The sequence below is a fragment of the Lepidochelys kempii genome, chromosome 12, assembly GCF_965140265.1.
Source record: "Lepidochelys kempii isolate rLepKem1 chromosome 12, rLepKem1.hap2, whole genome shotgun sequence".
Lineage (NCBI taxonomy): Eukaryota > Metazoa > Chordata > Testudines > Cheloniidae > Lepidochelys > Lepidochelys kempii.
In genome coordinates, this window is record NC_133267.1 from 3,412,897 (window position 1) to 3,435,635 (window position 22,739).

Genomic DNA, 22,739 nt, shown 5'->3' on the forward strand with positions numbered 1-22,739 from the left:
TACTGCTCTGAGAGCAGTCCCACTAACCCCACCCCAGAAGAGGACTCCATATATGGCAGGAGAAGAGTGCAGCAGACCTGCCCTTGTCCCCCCTCATCAGATACACTTGGCTGCTCAGGTGAGAGTGGGGGGGTGCTCGGTACTGCTCCTAATGGGAAGGATGCCCAGCAGCTTCTGCTGCTCCAGTAGTCGGTAAGGAGACCCCATGCAGCTGCTGCTGAGTGAGGGGTGGGGCTGTAGCGGTGGCATGATGGGCTTTAGTCCAGCCCTGCTCTAGATATGATGATCATGTCCCAGAGCATGAGCACATATGGTATCGCCAACCCCCAACATACACAGATCAGGAGTCAGGCCCCCAAAGATCATGAGATTGGCTTAAAATCATGACATGTAAAAGCAGGTAATTTGGGCGTGGTCCTTCCTTTTGTGGTCCGAGCTGGTCAGGTGCACATGAGACTCATGGTCAAGCTTTTCTCTGCAACCATGAGGCTAGAAACTTTTCTTTTAATTGAAAACTGAGTCTTGCATAATCATGACTCCAGGAGCTGGGACTCCGAGTGGAACCTTGGATGCCACCTGAATTGGCAACACTGCAATGCTGGAGCTGTGACCACGCTCCTGACACACCCAGCAGCAGCTGCTCAGGAAGGGTGGCGGGCAGCGTAAAGGGACCAGAGAGCCTGTGTGGCAAACTTCAGTGGTGGTAAGTTTGGGGGGAGAGGACAGTGAATTGGGTGATGGGCAAGGGGCCTGTGCCAAGCTGCAGTTACCGACGCCCTGTGGGGCACAGGAGTTGAGCTGTCGGTGCCCTCTCCATGTCCTGGTGTTCATGTGTCTCAAGCAGCAGTGGCTGTCGGTTTGGAGGATCCCTGTCCCGATTCTGGGTGGTGCTATCACACGATCCCAGTGCCATGTAGGAGACAGGCTCTTGACCATGTTAAATCTTGTGACACTTCACACAGTAACTGCAGATGGAAACTTGACCAGGGCATGCTCATCCATCCGGGGTGAGTGGGAGCCCCCAGCCATAGGCCTTCCCTGCTTTTGGAGCACTCGCTTGGAATGCTTACCCCGGCCGACTCGTACCCCGCTGCTCTGCTCCATCGCTCAAGTCGTGCAGCAGCATGAGTGGCCCTCTGATTTCAGCTGCCTGTGCCATTGGTCCAGTTCTGCCTAGATCAGTGGGACAGGCCAGCAGGATCTGCAGAGTGAGGAACATGTGATTTGTGACAGGCACTTTCCTTAGGTGCTCAGAGCCGAGAGGCAGGACTGCCTGATGTAGCTATGCTTGTGGTGTGAGATGGGAGAGAAGGAAACATGTCCCAAAGGGCCTAGCTTGACCCAGTCCCTAGCATCTCGGGCTACACCTTACAAGGGTTGGTAGCACAGTGCATCTGCTTCTCTCTCAAGCAGTGCGTGCAGATTCATTGCACGGAGCTGTCGTGCACCAGGAGAGTGCCTTAAAATGAGCTGGGCTGAGGTCCCCCCAACCACCTCATCACAGCTGGCACCAGGTTGGGTGCCCTGTTCTGTGGGTAGTGATTGCTTTGAGCTTGTTCTCCTGTCCACTTCTCTCCTTGAGCAGCGAATGGAGTCAAACTTTAAGCTCCATTTCTCGTCCCTAGTGCAACTACTGGCTCGTGGTGCTACATGAGAGGGTGCAAATGAGGCGAAGTTGCTGGCTCTCCACAGCAGAGTTTGGTGTTCTTGGGACATGGATGCTCTTTACCAGCTCCATTGAACAGCCAGGGTCAGGCGTCACAGCTGAATACACCTCCCTTCAGGCCCCTGGGAGTTCAGCAGGCCACACGCACACCATTGCTGCACCCAGCCACAGGCCCAGGAAGTGAAATACAGATTTCTGTGCAGCTTCACCTCCCCCATCCACGCTAAAACCCTAAACTATCTAGCACTCCCTAATCTGGGAATACCTATCATAGAATCATAGAAAAACAGAGTTGGAAGGGACCTCTGGAGACCATCTAGTCCAACCCCCTGCCCAGAGCAGGACCAATCCCAACTAAATCATCCCAGGCAGGGCTTTGTCAAGCCTGACCTTAAAAACTTCTAAGGAAGGGGATTCCACCACTTCCCTAGGGAACGCATTCCAGTGTTTCACCACCCTCCGAGTGGAAGTTTTTCCTAATATCCAACCTAAATCTCCCCCACTGCAACTTGAGACCATTACTCCTTGTCCTGTCATCTGCTATCACTGAGAATAGTCTAGATCCATCCTCTTTGGATCCACCTTTCAGGTAGTTAAAAGCAGCTATCAAATCCCCCCTCATTCTTCTCTTCCGTAGATTAAACAATCCCAGTTCGCTCAGCCTCTCCTCATAAGTCATGTGTTCCAGACCCCTAATCATTTTTGTTGCCCTTCGCTGGACTCTCTCCAATTTATCCACATCCTTCTTGTAGTGTGGGGCCCAAAACTGGACACAGTACTCCAGATGAGGCCTCACCAGTGTCGAATAAAGGGGGAACAATCACGTCCCTCGATCTGCTGGCAATGCCCCTACTTATACATCGCAAAATGCCATTGGCCTTCTTGGCAACAAGGGCACACTGTTGACTCATATCCAGCTTCTCGTCCACTGTCACCCCTAGGTCCTTCTCTGCAGAACTGCTGCCTAGCCATTTGGTCCCTAGTCTGTAGCGGTGCATTGGATTCTTCCGTCCTAAGTGCAGGACTCTGCACTTGTCCTTGTTGAACCTCATCAGATTTCTTTTGGCTCAGTCCTCCAATTTGTCTAGGTCCCTCTGTATCCTATCCCTACCCTCCAGCGTATCTACCACTCCTCCCAGTTTAGTGTCATCCGCAAACTTGCTGAGAGTGCAATCCACACTATCCTCCAGATCATTAATGAAGATATTGAACAAAACCGGCCCCAGGACCGACCCTTGGGGCACTCCGCTAGATACCGGCTGCCAACTAGACATGGAGCCACTGATCACTACCCGTTGAGCCCGACAATCTAGCCAACTTTCTACCCACCTTGTAGTGCATCCATCCAGCCCATATTTCTTTAACTTGCTGACAAGAATACTGTGCGAGACAGTGTCAAAAGCTTTGCTAAAGTCAAGGAATAACACGTCCACTGCTTTCCCTTCATCCACAGAGCCAGTTATCTCATCATAGAAGGCAATTAGATTAGTCAGGCATGACTTTCCCTTGGTGAATCCATGCTGACTGTTCCTGATCCCTTTCCTCTCGTCTAAGTGCTTCAGAATTGATTCCTTGAGGACATGCTCCATGATTTTTCCGGGGACTGAGGTGAGGCTGACCGGCCTGTAGTTCCCAGGATCCTCCTCCTTCCCTTTTTTAAAGATTGGCACTACATTAGCCTTTTTCCAGTCTTCCGGGACTTCCCCCGATCGCCATGAGTTTTCAAAGATAATGGCCAATGGCTCTGCAATCACATCTGCCAATTCCTTTAGCACTCTCGGATGCAACGCATCCGGCCCCATGGACTTGTGCCTGTCCAGCTTTTCTAAATAGTCCCGAACCACTTCTTCCTTCACAGAGGGCTGGCCACCTCCTCCCCATGCTGTGCTGCCCAGTGCAGTTGTCTGGGAGCTGACCTTGTTCGTGAAGACAGAGGCCAAGAAAGCATTGAGTACGTTAGCTTTTTCCACATCCTCTGTCACTAGGTTGCCTCCCTCATTCAGAAAAGGGCCGACACTTTCCTTGGCTTTCTTCTTATTGCCAATATACCTGTCCCAGTGTTGGGTGGCCTTCAAGATGATCTCCTGCCGGAGCCTCTGGGTCCATCTCCTCCTTTATCCCTGTCTCTCACGGTCTTTGTTCTGAAGTCTTGCTGCATCCCAGCCTGTTACCATGGAAATTCCTGTAATGCTACAAGCCCAGGACTGCAGGGCTGGCGTAGAGTGAGGAGGGGGAAGAGGTGGTCTTGGTTGGTTCTCTGGTAACTGGGCAGAGTAATTGAGATGGGAATGGGTTAAATTAAAGGTGGAAAGTACATGCACTTCTGTACGCCCTCCCCCTACAGTGAGCCTTGCTGATGTTGCCTGAGCTCTGGGGTCACCAGGTGGCTGCCTGCCCCTGAGATGTCAGCTCAGATGTACTGCTGGGGAACCAGCTAACATCAGGTGGGAAATGCCTGGCCCTGGGCTGGGAGGGGAGGGACTCTCCAGCCCTCCCTCCCGTGGGTCTCTCTCCAAGAGCAGTTTTCCAAGAGCTCTGAGAGCCTGCACATGAGCACTGCGGGGAACTGGCAGGGCTGGACAGGGAGAGTCCATTTCCATGAGGCAGACACAGAAATGTTAGTGCCATAGCTCTGACCCCTTTCGGGAGGGAGGCTCATTAACAGAGTAGGTGGGTGGGGAGAGAGGATTGGAAGGGCTTCCCATGCAGAGATCTCAAAGCACTTTACAAAGGTGGGTCTGTGTCCTCATCATTTTACCAATGGGGAAGCAGGGGCCTGGAAGGGCAGTGATATGGCCAGTTCAGCAGGGGAGCCAGGACTACGACTAGCATAGATATACTGCAGGGAGTGACGTGCAAGAAATACAGTGGGCAGCAGGTCTCCAACTCGCATTCACGCTCATGAGTAAGGATTGCTCTTCAGATCCAACTCTCTTCCTGCCGGTAGCTAGATCTGTAGGTCAAAAAAAAGTTAGTGACAGGAAAACCAATCAGAATTGGCCATGGGTGGTGCTCATTGTGATGCTGGCAGGGCAGGTGCTGGCTCATGCCCAGGTCCCCATGTCTCAACTGAACAATGACAAATACAGAGCTGTGACCGGTCTGGCTCGCTTGTGTGTTAGTGTTGTTGAAATAGGTGCTGGAATTCTAAGTATGTTTTAGTGTTTATGGAATGATTGCAAATTACTGCCTGCGTTAATCTCACTTCTAGCATCCGTATCCCACACTGCAAGGTAATGTGTGTGCGTGTGCATTGTAAGCGTCTGTGACTTTAGCTCACCAGACGGGGGAGAGCCACGAACGAGTGTGGCATGCTGGTCTCCAGCAGAAGATGTTAGCTCCTGCCCAGCGACACCAGGGGGACTAGTGCAGAACCTTAAAGAGGGCAAAAGACTCTGTTTACTTTCCCCAGCCCCGTGAAGATGGGAGGAATTCGCTTGCATGACTCATCAGTTGAGTTTGCAGCTCTGAGCAGAAAGGGGGAAGGGAATAAAAACCCCTGTCGAGGAGGAAAGGTGTCTTTATGCTGCTTGGACTCCGGGGGCGCAAGGATTACCAGGCATAAGCAGAAGATCCCCTGTGCTTAGTCTGGGTCATCCCTAAAGGACAAGTAGCATTTCCTTCGTATAGAAGCATCTGTTTCATTTTGAAACTTAAGATTGGAACTCATTGGTGTGTATGGTAGCCTGCTTTAACCTTGTCAATAACTCTTCTTTCTGTTTCTTAGTTAGTACATCTTTAGAGAGTTTGTTATAGGACTGGCTACAGTGTTGTCTTTGTGTGAGATGTAAGGTGCAATTGAGCTGGGGTCAGTGGCTGGTCCTTTGGACTTGGGAGTAATCTGAATATTGCTGTGATCCTGGTGTAAGGGGCCATCTATGGCAAAGGCAGGCTTGCCTAGGTGGCAGGACAGATCGGAGTGCCCAAGGGGCTGTCTGCGTCTCCCTGTTGAGACGGTTATAGTGTCCGAGGAGTATGAACGTGACAAGTGGTTGGTGAAATCGAAAGCTAGAGCTCCCCGCCGACGGGGGTGGGGCTACAGCCCAGGACTCTGCCCAGAGGTTGGTACTCTGGCTCTTGAGTCGCTGCGGCACAGCGTGGCACTCAGAAATGCTGCTCACATTCTTGTTGTTGTTGAAGAATCGAAGTGCTGGTTTCTTCTTCACTCCGCTGCTGCTCTGTCTGTGTCTTGTAGCTTGTGCTATGCAGTAACTAGGAAGGGCTGTGCCATGTTCACAGCTGGCGAGGCTTTGGGGTAGGCCTGGAGGCGTTTCTTCCATTCCAAAAGAATCTGTGTTGATGGCACAAGCCACCTAGCCCTCTGCAGGATTTCTGCACTCAATTTTTTCTAATGCAGGTGGTGGCAGTTGTAATCCCTGCAGGGGTTGCTTGATTTCGACACGTGTGTGTGCTGTTCCTCTTCTGGGAAATTCATGGTGCCATGCTATTCAGAAAAGCACTTCTGCAAATGGCATCATGCAGTACCATGTCTGTGGTGTCTCACTGCCTCCGGATCAAATCAGACATGCTCAGTGTATAAGAAAGATGGCTTTTCCTAATTGCTGGAGCTGCAATCTTGGCTGGAATCTGAGAGTCAAGCTAAGTGCTTAGAGCTTCTCTACACATGCAGTTATTCTGGAACAGCTATTGCACCTTTAAATTCACAGCATATCTGAAGGATAGACAAGCCCTTAGTCTGGTGCCTCATACATGGCTGCAAACTTACCTTCCTGTCACCTGTGCACCTGGAGGTGGGATTTGATCCTGTGGTTGGAATTGTTAACTACATTACCTGTGTCAATGGAGTGTTATGCCCGTTCAGTCAGTCCTGGGGTGGCTAAGAACGTCTGCGTGTAGCTAGTGCAGAGCTCCTGGATCTGCTGTCACTGCATATGCCTAAGGGTCATGGAGAGGTTCACCTCTTCCACGCCACCAGCACTTTTCCCTTCGTAGTAGACACCTCTTCAGGCCACTCAGTGTCATCTCCTCCCTGGGCTGTAAACTGACAAACCTTTAATTCTCTGGAATAAAAGGGCTTTAGAGAATTAATATGGTACTCCTTAGGCTTTTGGTTGGAGGTGGGGAATTAACAGCTCCCAGGTGCTCTTGGACTGTGAATGGCCCTTCCCACAACGCTTCCATTTTATGTGCCTGGAGCGCCTTTAAGACCATGACCTGGTCCCCTACTTTGAAGGAACACTCTCTGGTATGTTTATCATACCAGGCTTTTTGCTCTTTTTGAGCATTCTCTAGGTTTTCTTTAGCAAGGGCTAAAGAGGTTCTGAGGGAGATTTGTAGGTTGGTTACAAAGTCCAGAATGTTAGTTCCTGGAGAAGATGTAAATCCCTCCCATTGCTGCTTCACCAACTGTAATGGCCCCTTAACCTCACGGCCGTATACAAAGTCAAATGGTTAAAACCCTAAACTGGGATGTGGTACAGCTCTGTAGACAAAGAGCAACTGCTGCAACACTAGGTCCCAATCATTGGAGTGCTCATTTACGAATTTACGTATCATGGCCCCCAAAGTTCCATTAAATTTCTCCACCATGCCATTTGTTTGATGGTGGTGAGAGGTGGCAACCAAGTGATTTACCCCATGAGCTTCCCAAAGGCTTTCCATAGTTCCTGCCAGGAAATTAGTTCCTGCATCTGTGAGGATGTTGGAGGGCCAACCTACCCTGGCAAAAATGTCTGTTAGTGCCTGGCACGCACTTTTAGCCCTGGTGTTGCTTAGAGCTCCTGCTTCCGGCCATCGGATGGCAAAATCCATGAAAGTTCATATGTACTGCTTTTCTGTGGGTGTCTTTTTCGGAAAAGGACCCAGAATATCCACAGCTACTCGCTAAAATGGAACCTCAATGGTGGGGAGTGGCTGGAGAGGGGCTTTGACCTGGTCTTGGGGTTTTCCCACTCTTTGGCATACCTCACAAGGTTGGACATAGGTAGAAACATCCTTGCCCATTCCTTCCCAGTGGAATGACCTCCCCAAATGGTCTTTGGTCCTGTTCACCCCAGCGTGGCCACTAGGATGATCGTGGGCTAAGCTCAAGAGCTTTACCCGGTACTTAGTTGGAACTACCAACTGTCTCCGAGGATGCCAGTCTTCCTGGTGTCCATCAGAAAGAGTTTCCTTGTATAAAAGTCCTCTTTCTACAACAAACCTGGATCGATTAGAAGAGCTGAGAGGTGGTGGGTTGCTCCGTGCCGCTATCCAAGCTCTCTGGAGGCTTTCATCTGCTTCCTGTTCGGTCTGGAACCATTCCCTTGATGCTGGAGACATCAGTTCCACAATCCTCATTGGATTGTGGACCTATGCTTGGTCCCTCTGGAAGCGATGCAGGTGATAGGGCTGTTTCTGTTGACTGTGAACTGCTCTCTGCTGGTGCACTATGTTGGGGTTCAGGCTCCTGCTGAGCCTCTTGTGTAGGGTTATCTACTGGTGCAGGTTCGGTGGGGCCCTCTGGTGTTGGGGTTGCAAGCACTGGATTCAGTGCTGGCAATGGGTCTGGTGCTGGTTGTTCCGCCGGTTCTGGTTCTGGGACTGACTCTGTCTGGGTCTCTGGGACTGGATCCACTACTGCTGTTGCTGACGTTGGCATGGGGTCCGGTTCCATTACCTCTGACCGGGTCCTGGTAGAAGTTTCCAGAATAGAGCTAGGTGTGACAGCTTGCTTAGCCTGGCTCCAGGTGACGATTCCCACATGATTGGCCAAGTCTTCCCCCAACAGCATGGGGATGGGATAATCATCATAGACTGCAAAAGTCCACGTTCCTGACCAGTCCTTGTACTAGACCAGCAACTTGGCTGTAGGCAAGTCAAAAGAGTTTGACTTGAAGGGTTGAATCATCACTTGGATCTCTGGGCCGATTAAATTGGGGTCCACTAAGGAAGCATGGATAGCCCTCAGTTGTGCTCCGGTGTCCCGCCACACGGTTACCTTCTTCCTGCCCACACTCAGTTTCCCTCCGCTCCGAGGGTATCTGGGAGGCATTTGAGCCTGAGGACCTCTGGTGTGATTCCAGTGCAATGAACTGTAATCTGTTGGGGTTCTTGGGGCAGTTGGCCTTTTCATGCCCTGGCTCATTACATTTAAAACATTGTCCAGCTGACGGGTCACTGGGGCGAGGTGGGTTGCTGGAGAACGGTGTGGCTGGACGATAAGGTGTCTGGACTGTTCCTTGGGGCTGTAGTTGGGGTCTTGGGCTGCCCCCGGTAGTAGGGTGTGGTCTGAGGTTGTCCCTTCTGGTATCCGCTCCAACTGCGACCAGGATTGTTCCTCTCTCCTCCCTCCACCCGTTTTGTTCCGTTTTGCCCCTTCTGATATTCGCCCCAACTGCTACTAGTTTTTTCTTTTCTGCCACCTCCACCCATATGGCTCCAATCTCCCCCACCTCGATTACAGTTGTAGGCTTCCCATCTAGGATGTATCTTTCTATTTCCTCAGGAACACCCTCTAAGAGCTGCTCCATTTGCATTAGGAAGGGCAACTCTTCTGGAGATTTAACTCTTGCTCCTGATATCCAGGCATCCCAATGTTTCACAATACGGTAGGCATGTCGGGTAAATGACATGTCTGGTTTCCACCTTAGGGCTCTGAACCACCGACGGGAATGCTCGGGTGTTAGCCCCATTCTGACTCTCGCCTGGGTTTTAAACAGTTCATACTGGTTCATGTATTCCTTAGGCATTTCAGCTGCCACTTCAGCTAAGGGTCCACTGAGCTGCAGCCTCAGCTCTGCCATGTATTGGTCTGTAGAGATGCTGTACCCAAGGCAGGCCCTTTCGAAGTTTTCTAAAAAGGCCTCGGTATCATCGCCTGCCTTGTAGGTGGGGAACTTCCTGGGATGTGAAGCAGTACCTGGAGAAGGATTTCTAGGGTTTGTTGGTATATTCTGCCTTCTCCGTCTCCAGTGCATGCTTCCTCTCTTTTTCCTTTTCCTCCAGTTCTTTTTCCCTTGCCTCCATAGCTCTCCTGTGGGCAGCCTCTTGGGTTTTTTCTGCCTCTTTTGCTGCCTCCAGTTTTCTCCTCAGCATGCTTCCTTTCAGGTGAGGCCACACCTGGAGTATTGCATTCAGTTTTGGTCCCTTCACTACAGAAGTGATGTGAACAAATTAGAGAGTCCAGCAGAGAGCAATGAAAATGATTAGGGGGGCTGGAGCACATGACTTATGAGGAGAGGCTGAGGGAACTGGGGTTATTTAGTCTGCAGAAGAGAAGAGTGAGGGAGGATTTGATAGCAGCCTTCAACTACCTGAAGGGGGGTTCCAAAGAGGAAGGAGGTAGGCTGTTCTCAGTGGTGGCAGATGACAGAACAAGAAGCAATGGTCTCAAGTTGCAGTGGGGGAGGTCTAGGTTGGATATTAGGAAACATTTTTCACTAGGAGGGTGGTGAAGCACAGGAATGCGTTACCTAGGGAGGTGGTGGAATCTCCATCCTTAGAGGTTTTTAAGGCCCGGCTTGACAAAGGCCTGGCTGGGATGATTTAGTTGGGGTTGGTGCTGCTTTGAGGAGGGGATTGGACTAGATGACCTCCTGAGGTCCCTTCCAACCCTGATATTCTATGATTCTGACTGAATACAGAATCTGTGGAATAGAAAAGAGCTGCTTTGCAATGTAGAACTACATCTTAAACTGGATATTTTGTGAGCAACCTGTTCACAAGGTGGTGAAGGGATGTGCAGCAAGGGGTGGCCTAGAAAGGAAATGGCAAAGGGAAACCATCCAATCAACTGACTCTGGTAGATTTTGCTTCCCAAAGCAAAAAGAAAGAGGGGTCTGTGAGCTGCAGACCCCCATCCTTGGCCTGGGTTCATTGGCAGGGCTGTGGCAGGACTCGTTCTGCAGTTGGTGCAGGAATCCAAATTCAGGCTGTGCCTGAGAAATGCCATCACATCCATGCAGAGACACTGCAGCAGGAGCTGGGGAAGGTGGCAGGCCTGCAGGTCAGGGACAAAAGCAGTGGATTAGAGGGGTGCCATTGTGCCAGCCCAGTGACCTAGAAAGGAGCATGTCTTCCTGACTCAGATCAGGTGTACTGCTTCTGGAAGCACATGCTTAGCAGTGGGGGAGGGTGGGGAGCGCACAAAGCCTCTGACCGAAGTTGCCGTGGCATTAGAGGTGTTGGGCGGGGACTCCCGCCCATCACCCCTGGGTGTTGGAAGCAATGGTACATGAAAGCAATCTTTGGGGTAGAGAATAATGGGACCTTGCGGGGTTGTGCTTGCCAGGCCCTCTGAAAGCAGATGAGTGCATGGCACCCAGGAGGTGCTTTTCTGAGCCAGCTGGGAGAAGTTTGGGGTGGTTTGTAAAGAACGACCCGGATCTATCTCTGAACCTATGCAGAGGGTTTGGTGGGGGGATCTGGCTGCCAGATGGACGGATTGTTTTCACCTCCATTGATTGCCTGTCTATTCTGGCCACAGATCTGCGCTTGCAGCTGCTGGATGTGAAGAATAACCCCTACCTGATCAAGGCTCTCTACGGGCTGCTGATGCTTCTGCCTCAGAGCAGTGCCTTCCAGCTCCTCTCCCACCGTCTGCAGTGCGTGCCCAACCCCGAGCTCCTGCAGACCACGTGAGTGACACCAGCTGGGGGAGTAACTCCTTGAAACCGCACAGGGAGGCTGGGACTCCAGCCCCCTGCAGAGACTGCCCTGACCTAGGGTTCCTGTAGCACTAGAGGCATTGGGAGCGCATGCTGTCCTCTTGCGTTCCTGCCAGCCATGTATGCGGTATCCTCAGGGAACGGGCACAGCCCATGTTGGTCCTAACCCTAGAGCTCCCAATACGATATGCGCCTGGCTTGGCAACATCCCTTATGAAGGCCCATTCCTGCAGGTGCTGAGCCACCTCCACTCCTTCAGTGATGCAGCATGGGCTTGGGCCCTCGCAGCCTGGTGTAAGGTGCGGGGAGGTCGAAGGGCAATCCTGATGAGGAAGAATAGTGACATTTGGGGGGGGGGGGGTCTGTGCTCCGTTGTGGAGTGGTGACCTATGCACGGGACACAGCTAATTGTATTTAGCGTGGCTGCCCTTATATTTAATACAAAGCCATGACCTGGTGGGATTGAAGGGCCTGAGACTTGGCTGCTTGCATCAAGATGGAGCAATGCATGCTGGGACCTCATGGGCTCGAGCTGCCACCTCTGCAGTGGTAGTTGGGGAGAGGCAGGGGCAGGGGTTCATAGCAGAGCAGTGGCTGCGACTCTCACCCTCCGGTAACATCACTGAGGTGCCAGGGCACCTCTGCCTTCTGCAGCAGTCGAGGGCTGCAGAGCATATACGTGCGGGGCTCAGGAGCATTAAGGCCTATGAGCCGTTTGGCAGGCCAGGCCGGACCCCTTCTCTGTGCGAGCAGCAGCAGGGCCTTGCTCTGAGGCACCTGCCCGCGGAGCTGGGTGTCAGGCCTGAGGCTTCCTCCTGCGCGCGCTCCTTGCCTTGCGCTGTGGAGCACTCGCTCAGCTTTTGTCTATATTTGGTAACCCTTGGAGGGCTGTGCCTCATCCACAGGCATTTGGCATCCGGGATGGAAAATTTCACTTGCAGGGTCTCCATGGAAACAAGCAGAGCCCTGGAGAAGATTTACACTGAATGGAGACTGGCGGATCTCCCATCAGCTGCCCCAGCTTGTTAGGAACAGCCCCTAGGAGCCTACCCTGGGGCTGCCTGCCCCAGGCTTGCCTGGTGTGCACCAGCACCGGGCGTCGTGGGGAGCCAGCGCGTCTCGCATTCAGCCTCCTACGCTGAGAGCTGCTTCAGTCCTTTTCCTGCCTGCAGCTGAACTAGCCGGCCACTGCAGTGCACACACCTCGCTAGCAGCCCTGCGAGTCTGATGGGCTGCTAGGCCTGGGCTACTCTGGCCTTTGAGAGCCATTGATCACCTTTGCCTGCTCTGCCTCTTCTTTGCTGTCTCGCAAGCAGTCACCTGCCAGGGATGTATCTGCTGCTCTTGTCCCCTACGCTGCTGGGCAACACCACAGCCCCTCAGTGCACCTGATTCTGGTTACGTAGGAGCTCGGGCTACATGATTATAATGGCCCCTTCTGGCTTTAACTCTACGGACTGGCTGGGATGCTGCTTAGGGGGCAGGGACCTAGACATCAGCTGTGCAGACTGGGCCAGGAACCTTAGCAGTGCCGAGCCCGGGATGCCCATCTAATGTATACCGAGCCAGCTCTGCATCCTGCTGCAGGCAGCGAGCTCTCCAACTGGAGTGTGTATCTCTCCAGCTGGGCACAAGGCTCAGCAAGGGGGGGATGACCCAGTGACCTAGTGGCTGGTGCCCTCCAGCTTGGAGCCAGAGATCAGGGCTTGCCTTACTGCTTCGCTCTTCAGGCTGGCCCAGGATGGCCAGGTTCTGATCCTTGCTGGACATCTGTCCATCTTGGTATGAAATCTCTGGAGCAGAATGCAGCTAGGGCTGAGGGTGGCAAGTCCTAGGAGAGGGAAGATGTGGCATGCCAGGGTCTCCAGCCAGTGCTGTTAATCCTTTGCTACCATAAACCGGTACCAGGCATAAAATTTCCCAGTGTATGTGGCTCTCCTCTTCTCTTGGCAGTGATGAGGCATCTCTTGGCTGTGGAGGGCAAGGTTCCTAGGGACATCTTCACCCTGGCCCAGGTCAGCCCGCCCCATCTCCGTTCAGCTGGGCAGCCCCACTTGGTGGGGAAGTAGCTCTTTCAAAGTCCGGGCTAATGAGGTGGGAGGGGTGCTTCTCAGTGGCAGTACATCCCTTCTGGAGACATGAAAGGCTTATCCCTCCTCTGCAAAGCCATGGGGACAAAGTTCCAAGATGTGCAGAAAGCAGATCCTTGCTTTTTAACTAGTCCCTAGGCAGGCTGCATCACGCTCCCCAGCCTGTGCACTCAGGAGCATTGGCCTCTGTTCTCAGCCTCTGTTTTTTCGAGTGTGAGCAGTTATATTTGTGTGTATGTTCAGGGGGAGGGGTTTCCTCCCTTTGCCCCTGACTACCCGGGCTTTTGGAGCAATCAGAGCTGCCAGACAGACTGAGCATCTGATTAACTGTGACCTACATTCCATTAAACATTGAAGCCCGCTTTCATAACAGACCAAGCTGCCCCTTCTTGGGGGAAGCCAGCTGGGGCAGAAGCAAGCCGTGCGGGAAAGTTGTCGACCCACTGGCTGGGCAGAGATGCCTAGTGGGTTTTCCATCCCCATCAAGGTGGCCCATCTCCTTTGTCTGCACTCCTTGTACGGATCAGATCTCTTCTTAAACATTCCTCTGCAGAGAAGACTGTTGCATTGATCCCTGGATGTGAATTTCCCTGTGTTCCCCAGTCTGACCGTCACTGAGCCTTGGGTTAATCTCTTAATCCAAGAGTGGGGGTCGACACAGGAGAGCTGCGCGTCCGTTCTTCTAGTCTGTTACAGTTATGCATCCATTGCACTAGACACAAAGTGAGAGACCATTCCTGCCCCCACAGCTTTACAGTCTGAATAGACAAGACAAAGTGTGTGTGAGGGTGGGGGGAAACTCAGGCACCGAGGTGTGCCTCTCACTAGCTCACCCAGCAGGCCAATGGCACATCTCAAATTAGAACCCAGGACTGCCAATCCAGTGTCCTACCTGTTAGGTCATGCTGACTCTCTTGGTTCCTGAGGTTTCAACTACCATGTGGCAGTCTTCGTCAAAGAAACACCCAAATCCAGAGAGAGCAAGCCAGAACCGTGCCTGAAACAGACTTTTTGCAGCATTTAAAACAGCCACAGCCTGGTGGCTTAGCATGCTGGCCATCCTGCTCTGGGGGGCCAGGTTCACAAGTGCCATAGTCCATGTGAAAGGGAGCTGGGTGTTGTCACTCCCTGTAGGCTTTACTTCTCCAAACTGCATCACAACTGGCCATCCCGAACAAATGTATCCCGGCCTCCAGCATGTCCTTCCTCCCATGGAGGGTCTTGCTGCTGGGGGGATTCTGTGCCCCATTCCTCGTCTCGGCCTGTCTGCTGAGGGGCCAGCAGTGATGGAAGTGGCCACCTATCCCCTATGAACAAAACTGAGGCCATCAATTCTTCTTACATGAGCCTCCAAGGAGCTGGTAATGCACTTTGGTCACTAGGATCAGAGGCCAAACCCCGTGGCAAAAGGCTCGTTGCAGGTGCCCTGAGTTCTCCAGTCCCCTGGGCCATCCCTTCACAGGACTGGAGCAGCCGTGATGGCGCTGCAGGGATGCGGCGTTCCCGTTGGCACCTGCCGGCAGTACTTGGTGCCTGCCCAGATGACACTTGTCTCAGGCTAGTGCTCTTTGCGCTTCAGCTTCACGGACGCTTGCCCCCAAGTAAATGCCAATGGCAGCCCAGTGCAGTGTGCTGGAGGTGACCGGCTGTCAGCTGGCATTGTGGGGCTGTACTCTGCTGGGCTCTTTGCCTGTGACCCAGCAGCGCTCCTCTGTCCTCCAGGGAGGAACACTTCTCTCTTTGCCTCACGCTCTTCCCCGCAGCCTCTGAGCAGTGCAGGTGGAAAGCCAGGGACAAGGAACTCCCCCAACCTCAAAGCATTTGTTTTACGGTCCTGCCCCACGGCACTAACCCAAGGTGGACACCATACTTGGCCAGTGGGACTGGGCTTGTGGGGATACTGTACCTACCAAGGGAGTAGCAGGGGCCTGTTGCCCCACACTTCGCTAGTGATCTCAGTGGAGCAAAGGGCTTAGCAGAACCTCATCCCCTGAGTTCAGTGGAGCAGTGTGGGGTTGGGGGATCAGGAAGTGTTACTTCTCAGCGCGTGGTCTTGGCAGCCTGCTCTGTTACATCGCATCCACACTGGAGTGGGAGCAGAGCCAGCCAAACCAAGTAGATCTATGGCTTTAGAGAAAATAAACAGTATGCTGTGGATGTGATAGGCACCCAGGTAATCACATGGCTTCGGCCCATGAGCCCTGCCTGCTCTGACAGCCCAAGCACCAGGAGCCGGATCAGCTTGGCCACATGTTTCCCACCACTGTCCCAGCCCAGTGTAGACGGGACCTTGGACAGACATGCTCACCTTCAGCTGGCCAGCATGGCTTCCTTGGAACAAGGAGGCCAGGAGGGAGAATCAGACGGGGCCCTAGGGACCCTGTGAGACGAAAGCCATGGCAGGAGCTTCCCCAAGAACTGCATGGCACTGGCAGGCAGAACATAGCCTAGGTCAGTCACTTGGCTCAGCATGCCTGGCTCTGAAGGGAGCATTAGCCGCTTGCTAAGCAGAATAGCAGTGTCTGTTCCTGCCCCCTTCCGGGGGACCCCAATCAGTGCTGACCTCCCAGCAAACTGGCCCCTTGCTGCTTGCCACCTCCTCGCCCAGTGGTTCTGTCTTCCCAGCCATGGAGCAGGTCCCGAAAGCTGAGTGGAGATGCCCCAGCCATCAGCTGGAAACAGGAACTCAAGCAGCATCTGATTCAGCAGGAGAAACTGGGCCATTCAGCTCAGTCTGTCTAAGCATTTCGGAGATATTCTCTGCGGCATGTAGTGGGTGACTGAAGGGTTAATCCTTCAGCATGGGGTTTTTTTCTTCCCCTTCTGAGCTCCTCAAAGCTAAAGAAACGGGCCCTGTCTCTTTCTGCCCCTCCTCCATGAATCACCTTGTGTGTGTAGGTGGGGGTTGTTGATTTCCCAAATGTCAAGCTCTGCAGATTGTCCTTCCTCCCCAAAATATCCAGGCCAGGGGAAACCCCTCCTCCTGGCAGTGTCTTAGCACGGCGGAGGGGGGGGAAGCCCTACCTCAGACACACATGCACCCGGCCCGCAGACCGTGTCTCAGGTTTGCTCCTAATTCCAATTAATCTCAAGGAGACAAACGCTCTTTATTATCTGGCCAAGTACAGCTTCCTAAGCAGTGCAGCCAGAAGCAGAACTCAGCCAGCAGGAGCCGGGAGGCGGGGTTCCCGTCCTGCTGTGGGAAAGGATTAAACGCTTGCTTGTGCCTTGTGCTTTTCCCCTCCTGGAAGAGCAGGGCTGGTGCACAGCATGAGGAGCCTTGGCGGAGCTGTGTGGGAGGAGACGCGGGCTGGAAAGCCATGTGCGCGTGCATTATCCTCCTCTCATCTGTGCTCTTACACTTGGATTGCAAGTTCTTCAGAGCAGGACTGTCTGTCTGTACCGTACCCAGCACAGTGGGGCCTTACCGTAGCACAAGTGTGGAGGGACCTTGGCAGAGCTTGGGGAATGGGGGACTAGGAGTGGAATAGCAGGGGGTGCCTGTCTGGATGGAGGGGCATCAGAAGAGCTCGGGGGGGACTAAGTGGCATAGCGGGGGTCAGGTCTGGGTTTAGGGTATTGGCGGAGCTGTAGGTGGGGTGCTCTCAGGTTGGAATTACTCAGGGGGCTGCAGGTCTGGATTGAGGGGCATCAGTAGAATCATGGGACTGGAAAGGACCTCTAGAGGTCATCTAGTCCCGTCCCCTGCACTCCTGGCAGGACTGAGTATTTCTTAGAAGGCCATCACTGACAGGTGTTTGTCTAACCTGCTCTTAAAAATCCCGAATGATGGAGATTCCACAACCTCCCTAGGCAATTTATTCCAGTGCTTAACCACCCTGACCGTTAGGAAGCTTTCCTAATGTCCGCCCTTGCTACAATTTAAGCCCATTGCTTCTTGTCCTGTCCTCAGAGGTTAAGAAGAACAATTCTTTTCCCTCCTTCTTGTAACAATCTTTCATGTACTTGAAAACTGTTACCAGGTCCCCTCTCAGTCTTCTCTTCTCCAGACTAAGCAAACTTAATTTTTTCAGTCTTCCCTCATAGCTGGTTTCTAGACCTTTAATCATTTTTGTTGCTCTTCTCTGGACTTTCTCCAGTTTGTCCCCATCTTTCCTGAAAGGTGGCGCCCAGAACTGGACACGATACTCCAGCTGAGGCCTCATCAGTGCAGAGTAGAGGGGAAGATTCACTTCTCGTGTCTTGCACTGAGGCGGGTCACTCAGCGCCTGTTTGTGCTTTTGGGTCCCTCCCTTTCCCAAGCACCACACTCGCCACCCCCGTAAATCAGCTTAAGCCTGAGGGAGCTCACTCTGCCAGCCTTGACGCACAGTGCCATATTGCCAACGGGCGATCCCTGGCCCTCCTTCGTCCAGCAGTACATACAGCCGTGGAGCCAGCGCTCGGGGCTGGTCTCCCTGCAGCGTCGCCCTGGTTTAACTTCAGGTGTGAATCTAAACAAGCTTTAGGGCTGGTCGACACTATAAACGTACGTCAGTATAAGTGTCGCTCGGGGTGTGAAAAAGCCACCAGGTACCCAGTCTGCGCCCCAGTGTAGACAGCGCTGTATTGGCAGGAGAGCTTCCCCACTGACATAGCTACTGCCACTTGCAAGGGAGGTGGGAGGAGTTCTCCTGCTGGTGTGGTGGCTTCTTCCCTGGAGCGCGACGGGGGTAGCCGCACCACTGCAGCATCGTCAGTGGACACCTGCCCTCGGTCAGACCAGTCCAGGCCCATGGGTGGGGGGAGGCTCTTATTTCTGTTTGGCATAAATTGCTTAGAACTGGGTTGAAATTAAACCGCATTAAATCAGAACCAGCATGTGCCCAGCGCCTTTTGCACTGGCTCCACTAACCCAAGGCAATTTGGGTGTAGCCAGGGCCTCAGAATTGCAAAGCAGATGCTGCTAAGTTGGCTCCTTCGTGATCCACGCGGCTTATTGGCAGTTAAAATGCACAGGGCTTGGTCTCCTCCTGGCATGTCCTGGGATTCGTACCTGAGAACTGGAGTCTCCCACCCGGGATCATCTGGTGAGTGTCGCCATGTACTGCTGCAGTCACTGCTTGGCTGCCCTCACAGCAAGGGAGCTTGGCCTGTGGTTAGAGCTGCTGGCTGACGGTCAAGGCTCCAGGCTCTATTTCCAGTGCTGCCGCTGAACCACCCAGCCTGCCACTGGTTTTAGCAGAGCACACGTGGCTTTTGTGGGCGCTGGCGGCAGGAGATAAAGTGCTTTGACCTTCTTTGTCCAGAGTCCCCTTGAGCCATCCCACACTAGCCTGGATCTGTGCGCCCTTAGATCAGCGCCCGCGAGAACCCCAGGGGAGAGTTCACGTGCTCCCACCAAGCACTAGGCCAGGATCTCTCCCCCAGCAGGGGAGGGTGGTGGCCGCTGAGTTCAGCCCATGGCTCCAACCAGGCAGAGCTGCTTGGAGCCTCAGACCACTTTCCCCTCCAGCAACTCGTTCTCTCCTGCTCAGGGACAGGTCCCGGGTCCATCAGCACTCCCAGCCCTGGGCAGACTGTCCCACCCTCCTGGCTCTGTCCCAGACACTCTCGCTGCTCGCGTGCTCTTCCCACAGGACAGTCCCACCTCTCCTGCTCTGCGTCATGGGCTGCAGCTGGGGTCCATCTGAGCCATAGGGCCCAAGTCCCAGGCTGCCCGGATCCCCCTTCCCAGGCAGCGTGTCTGGCTCCAAGCCACATGTTCCTGCATGTACGTTTGTCTCCTCTTCTTGTACCCTGACCTACCCCAGCCCTGCTGGGAGTAGGGAGGGGCTGGGGCTGAGCTTCCCCCAGGAACCCTGACACTATTGGCCCCCTTTGTTGTGATGTCGGCTGCAGCTGGGCCAGGCACTGGGCGTGGGAGATAACATCGGACTGGGCCGTCCCTACCCCTCCCTTCCCCCCCTTCTGGGAAATGATGGGAGCTGGGGTGGGGCGAGAGCCTGGCTCATTGTGCTGATCAGCAGGGTGGGTCACACGGATGAGGGCAGCATGCTCTGTGGGGCCAGGGGGATGGGCACATGTGGCAGAGGGGGGCTGGTGCATTCACCGTCCAAGTCAGGGTTTGGCCGGCTCTGCTGGAGAGGAGGGGGGGGTGCAGTCGGACAGGAGTGAAGAGCCAGATGGGCTTGGGGGGCAGCCAGCAGGGTTGTAGGGCAGTGGCCTTGGTGGGGGTGTGGGGCTAGCTTTGAAAGGACATGAGGCCACAGCCCGGCTGGGTGCTCTGGTTCTTGGTCCCACTGGGGCAGGAACTTCCCTGGTGCTGCGCAGCAATGAAGCCTGCGTGCTTCCTCTGTGTCTGGCTGCAGCACCTTAACCTGGTGTGACCTTCCCACTCAGGCGGGCTGGCCTGCGCTGTTGTCCCAGGGCGCTGACCTGCTGAGCAGCTGCCTGCCGCACTGTCTGCTCCGCTGGGAAATGCCTCGCCGTGTGTGGCGAAGCTGGGGCTTTGCACTGTCTCCGCATAACCCTGGGATTGAAAACCAGCCTGGTGCCCACAGCTTGCTAGGCCCCCTGCCCTGGGAGGGCACATCACATGCCGCGAATGGCTCCTGAGTAACCGGACACGCAGGGCAGCAGCACTGTCTAACACTGCTGGTGTCAGCCCCACCTTCAATCTGAGACCAGTGCTAGGGCCAGACCAGGCCTCTGCAGCTGCCTCCTGTGCTGCAGCTGGGCTCTGCCAAACTCCTCCTGCCTGGCCTGGGGGGCATCCCTGGTTCCAGTTTGGGATCCCTCTGATACAGACCCAGCCAGGCCCCGCGGTTTGTATCCCATGGAGGCTCCTGTTGCCAGGTGAAGCCAGCTCTCAGGCAGTGAGGTGCCAGGGCACTGAACTCCCCACCAGGCTTGTCATTGGGGTGGCTCCTCCTGGCAGGCATAGAGCAGAGGACAAGCCTGGAGCACACTGTCCCCGGGAAGCGCCTGGCACCTCTACCCCCCAAGGATGGCAACGCCAGCAGGTGCAGGTACTGAGCATTACTCCGCAGGGCGCTCCAGCTCCTCCCAGTCTCTGGATGGTGAGCAGTGCAGTTTCTGGAGTCCAGAACGCCAGCCAGCCCCCTGGAGCCTAGCTCTGCTGAGAGCGGGAGTGGCTCATAGGACGGGGTGCTGTCAGTAGTGGGGGCAGTGCTCTCCAGCTTTCAGGAGAGATTCGCATCACCCCTCTACTCCAAGCCTCTTGCTGCTTGGGCCAGTTAGCTTGGCCCAGCATCACTCTGGGCGCTCTGATCCATGGTGATAGATCGGTTCACCAGGGTCTTCACTTGCCCCGTGCACTTGGCCGGTTCACTAGAAACGTAGGGGATGGACAGCAGCATCACTACCGTGATACCCAGTTTCCTCCTCCCTGACCCCTTCTCAGCTGCTTAGCAGCCCTTGGCCTGCTCCTAGCTGTAGGCTCTTCCGCAGTCGTTGCCCAGGCGTCTCCCTGCCGCCCAGGCGTCTCCCTGCCACCCAGGCTGAGGGGGACGTGTTTTGTAGTGGAAAGCACAAACGTCTGGCCCTTGGGGCAGGGAGCTTCAGTATGTGGTGTCTGTGTGGGGGTGGTAACATACTGGGTGCTTGGCACACACCATGCCCTCTCATCTCTCTCTCTCTCTGCTTCCTCTCCCCAGGGACAGCACTAAGACAACCCTGGGCTTCAAGAAAGCGACCACCACCAACATCGACTACCTGGAGCTGCTGCAGCACTTTGAGCGAGTCCAGAACAAGCACCTGGAAGTGAGACACCAGCGGGTTGGCCGGGGAGAGCCCCCAGACCGAAGGGTCATCCTCTGAGCACCAGCCACCGCTGGCGTGCATGGAGACAGTGACCTGGGGAGGGGAGCCAGAGAGACCTGGTGGCTGCCATGGGTTCCAGGGTGTCTGATCCAGCGGGGGTGCTTGTTCCAGGGGAGAGGCGGTGGAGGTGGCCACAGCGCTCAACTGGGGAGGATCTCCAGAGACCAAGCCGGAGCCCAGCACCCCAGCTGCACAAACTTCCAGAGCATCACAAGCAAGCATGTGGGGAAGTTGTAGGAGGGGACTAAAGGGACAAATGAAGCTACACGCTCCCCCCACCCCACATTCTGCCTTACTAAGCCCTCCCTGGCAACAGTCAGCTGATGGCACAGCCGGGCCAGTAAGGCCAGAGGGAAGACACATAAAAAGCATTTTCTGCTACCTCCAGCCTCAAACAAGCATTAGTGTCTGTGGGCATGTGACTGGACTGGCCTCACCTCCCTGTTTCTCTCCTCCCCCCCCTCCACCACCAGGCAGGCAGGCAGGCATGTGCTGCAGTCCCGAAAGGAAAGCCGGCCTCTGGTAGCTGGCTTCTTGGATCTCAGCCGTCCACTGCCCTTAGTTCCCTGTGGCAACAGCACTATCTAATCCTCCAGTGCTCTTGGTCCTGTGGACGTGCATTCCTGTGTGTGCGCGTCACTCAGCCGCCTCTTGTCACCCCCCTTGGACCCACCTCCCTCTAGTACATATGGCAGTGCAGCCTTAATTCATAGCCCCCTGAAAACATCACGTGTGTGTATATAGAGGAGGGGTTCAGTCCAAGTCAGAGTTCTAGCCTGAAAATAGATTTGTACCAATGTAAAAACTTCCCACATTGAAATAAAAGAATTATGGCAAAGTCCCTGCCTGGTATCTGCTGCTCCTTGGGGGAAGGCCCCCAGGATGGTCATCACCTGGACTGAGGCTGCCCTCCACACCCACTGAGCCCTTTGGGGCCCTCTCCCCTGGCTGGTTCCGCATCCCCCAAATGTCCTACATGGGTTTGAGATTTGGCCCATGTCTGCCATTTGTTTCCCAGGCAAAAGAAGTGCCCCTTCTGCATGGCAGGGTCTGGGAGGGATGATCCACATCAGCGATGCTGAAATCCTAGGAGGTAACTGCAGGTCCAGTAGACGTGCTCGGGTCCCAGAGCAGGGCAGGCATGGGTTCGTGACCCACACTGCCGCAGCTTCTCTGCTCTGGGGCCAGAGCTAGCCAGAGTAAGGCCATGTCTTCACTGTTGGCACTGCTCGGCACCTGAGCTATGCTGCTATCGCACCTGGCGTGTAGATGCAGGCTGCAGGGCCAGAAGTGGGTTTTCCATCACTCTAGGAACTCCGCCTCCCCAAGCAACAGTAGCTGGGTCACTGGAAGCCGCTTCTACAGGGCGGGTGAGGTTGGCAAAGTTACGGGGCCCAGGGATTGGACTTCTCACACTCTGTAGCTGTGTCAGCCTAAATGTTCAGTGTCGAGCAGGCCGAAGGAGCTGCAGTCACATCCTGAGATTGCAGGACCGACGTACCCTGAGTGATGAGCTGCTGCAAACGGCCACTGAGAAGCCCTGGCGGAGTTGCTCGGAGGAAGCTGTGAAGTGTGAGCAAACTGTTGCAG

General features: G+C 54.3%; 1 protein-coding gene across 8 annotated transcripts in view; it reads left to right on the forward strand.

Annotated features, from left to right (window-relative positions):
* VAC14 (VAC14 component of PIKFYVE complex) overlaps positions 1–21,990 on the forward strand; it is a 202,791-nt gene extending 180,801 nt beyond the window's left edge. For 5 of the 8 annotated variants that reach the window (XM_073307160.1, XM_073307161.1, XM_073307163.1 and 2 more), the window contains 2 exons: positions 11,094–11,244; positions 20,984–21,990. In XM_073307160.1, the coding sequence (XP_073163261.1) occupies positions 11,094–11,244; positions 20,984–21,146 (314 nt within the window). In that variant the 3' untranslated portion in view covers positions 21,147–21,990. Of the gene's footprint in view, positions 1–542; positions 697–11,093; positions 11,245–20,983 lie in introns of those variants that run through there. The other 3 variants (XM_073307162.1, XM_073307167.1, XM_073307165.1) reach the window with 3 other exon arrangements.
* Positions 21,991–22,739: the final 749 nt, after the last annotated feature.